The following is a 2832-nucleotide window of genomic DNA, read 5'->3' on the forward strand; positions in this document are numbered from 1 at the left end:
ATGCATGTACGTGCGCACATGCACGTACATTGCTTGATTGAAAATAATAAAGAAAAGTAGAAAATATTCTTTTTATTTATTAATTTCAATCCTTTTTAAAAATATAATAAAATTTTAATTATGATGATAATAATAATAGTTAAAATATATTTTTAATTATTATTATTCTAATTTTTAAGGAAAAAAAATCCTCCTACTCATCTATATACACTCTAATTGATACAGTATATTTATTATTTTGTTCCATTTCACCCTAACATATAAAAGGGGAGTGTAAACATTAGAAATGCATTAGAAAGGAAAGCATTGATTCCTGGTGCATAATTATGTGCATATGTAATTTAAAAGGATGGAGCAGTTATGGGGGCAGAAACACATGGGACAGAAACAAACATTAGTCAAAAGGTGGGCATCCATTCTTCGTATTAGAAGGATAACATAGGTGGAAACAAAATTAAGTTCAAGAAAGGATAGATGGACATAGACTAGTCATAACACCCCAACAACTACAGCCACGACTCCCAACACCAGGAGGCTACGCTATAAGAGCCTCTCCTTATTTCTCACTACTTTTACTGCACTCACCCTTCACCCCTCACTCTGCTCACTCCTCGCCCCTCCCCCCCACACCCCTTCAGCGCCTCCTGTTTGCTGGCTCCTTCTGGGCGTTGAAGTAGACGGTAGCCACAGGCAGCCCCAGATCCAGCTGGTTGGCAAAGGCACGGGTGCTGAAGTGGGCCCTTGACCCAGGCTGCTCCACCAAGCCTAAAGGAGCCTTCTGCTGAAACAGCACCAGTATGTAGCGGTGAATGCCCACTGGTGGGCGTGGCCCTACATAAGGGAGAGCCTCTTTCCCTGCAAGAATAACAATCACTATGACAAATCCTTATCACTATCACGGCAATGAATGAATGAGTGAATGCAACGGAAAAAAGCCTAAGATCTAATGTTCTATGTGCTCCATGCGAGCCTTAGAATGCATTTCTGGGCAGCTGGCCAAGTGTGTTATCACATGGACGCCACGTTGAGAGCAGAGAATTTGCCACTTGTAAGGAAAAATTAATTGTGAGATTTTGATGAGATGACCATTGCAAGTAACATGGACGTGTCACGTTGATGCTTGCCGCTATGTGGATCAACCACGTGTCATGTGGAGCCGTGCATGAAGAAGGAAAAGGAAATGTTACATGGAAAAAACGAGCACTGTTACATACACGTGGTGGGCGGAGGATTATGCTAGACACGTGTGTTATGCAACAAGCTAGGGGTTATTTTGGGTATTTGAATTTTTTTGGAGCAGGTTGATGCCTTGGAATCCATAGGATATCGACAGTTTTTTTGAAGGCAAATGGGCACATCATGTTGTGATGTAACCCTTGTGCGTTTCTGCAAAAGTGATGGGTAGCAAAAAAAGAAAAAAAAAAAAAGGCTGCTTTGGCAACAGAGTCGTTCCTGTCAGTGTAAAGCACAAATAAAGAACAAAAAAAAAAAAAAAAAACAGAAAAATGCTTCAGCTGTTGCTTTGCTTTACAAAACTCCTGAAATAGCTTATTTTACAAAACTTTTTTCAGTAGCAAAATATTCACGTTATTAGTGGAAAAACAGGCATGGATCGGCCAGCCAGAAAGCTTAGCTCGAACCAAGGTCCCGGCCCTTGAAAGTTTTTATTTGCATGCATGACTGAGAGGAATAACAAGAGTTGGGAGAGAGATTGTACCGCGGGTGGCATTGGTTCCTCCCGGAATATCTGCAACTATCCTGAAATTCAACACAAAAAGACACCAAGTAATTTAGCCAAAAAGAAGGAATATCAGATAGAGAAAACCCAAGGGGGGAAAAACAGGGAATTAAGGAGTCTGTGTAGAGGTCACTGACCAGTGTACCCACTCCCTCATGGAGGGCTCACTGGGGCTGGGTGCATCAGGGTCGGTCATCACCTGCACGAGCCATCGTAAAAATCTAGTAAGTCAACATCATGCATGGATAAGCCATGTTTACAGAAGCACAAAAAAGGAAGAAAAAAGAATAGGATAATAATGGAGCTCACTTGAATTCAGTAAAGAGAGATCAAACAGAAAAGACACAGGGAGAAAGAGAGAGAACCAGGGTGTAAAATTCATCGGGATGGCCTGAAAGGGTCACTTTGGGAGGATTCACAGTTAGGGATGGCTTAACATCACAGCCATTAGTGACATGCTTAGCTCCGTAGTATACAGACATGTTGATGGTAGGGACGAACATGTCAACCACATCGCCAATCACGCGACCAACAACCAGAGGGTCTACCGAAGCAGCCATGAAGAGAGAAGAAGAAAAAAAGAGTGAAACAAACGAGACGGGATGGGCAGAAGAGAAAGAACTGTTGATGAGTGAAAGCCGAAGGAAGACATGGTTTATATAGGAAGAAGGCCAAAGTGGGAGCCATGATGAATGCGTGTAGCCTATGGGGCATGCAGAGGCCATCAAAAAGTAGGGTGCAGGCCTAGAGCACCACGTGTGGTGGGTAACCCAGATGCTAAACCACCATCCGGTTGTCTATTTATGACAGGTGGGTGAATGTCCGCCCTTGGTAATGCATACCAACCAACCAACAGCAAACCCAGGTGTACTTTTTTCACATTACACCATTTTTTCCACACATGATCAACACCCTCTGCGTCCAGACGAGGCTCTGTAGTGGAGCCCATAGGATGTTTTTGGTTGCTTTGTTGAGAATAAAGGTCATGCATGTGTACCTGATATTAATCGAAACCGCGGATGCGGTATAATTTAAGGATGGCCCATCATGGTAAAATGGCAATATTCATGAGTAATATTTTCCCCATAAGACAT

General features: G+C 42.5%; 1 protein-coding gene across 1 annotated transcript; it reads right to left on the reverse strand.

The window, feature by feature from the left end:
- Nucleotides 1-394: 394 nt before the first annotated feature.
- On the reverse strand, nt 395-2367 carry LOC100853664 (protein MOTHER of FT and TFL1). Its single transcript, XM_003634150.4, has 4 exons — nt 2104-2367; nt 1876-1937; nt 1718-1758; nt 395-855 (listed from the first exon to the last, which is right to left on the reverse strand). The coding sequence occupies exons 1-4, from the start codon at nt 2296-2298 to the stop codon at nt 635-637; spliced, it is 519 nt and encodes a 172-aa protein (XP_003634198.1). The 5' UTR covers nt 2299-2367; the 3' UTR covers nt 395-634.
- Between the last annotated feature and the right edge of the window lie 465 nt (nt 2368-2832).

The sequence above is a fragment of the Vitis vinifera genome, chromosome 17, assembly GCF_030704535.1.
Source record: "Vitis vinifera cultivar Pinot Noir 40024 chromosome 17, ASM3070453v1".
In the NCBI taxonomy this organism is placed as follows: domain Eukaryota; kingdom Viridiplantae; phylum Streptophyta; class Magnoliopsida; order Vitales; family Vitaceae; genus Vitis; species Vitis vinifera.

Coding starts and splice junctions, on each gene's coding strand:
- LOC100853664 (XM_003634150.4), bottom strand. CDS start 2,298: ATGGCTGCTTCGGTAGACCCTCTGGTTGTTGGTCGCGTGATTGGCGAT. Junction 1,938..2,103: donor CCGATGAATTTTACACCCTG/GTTCTCTCTCTT, acceptor TGGCTCGTGCAG/GTGATGACCGACCCTGATGC. Junction 1,759..1,875: donor ATGAGGGAGTGGGTACACTG/GTCAGTGACCTC, acceptor GTTGAATTTCAG/GATAGTTGCAGATATTCCGG.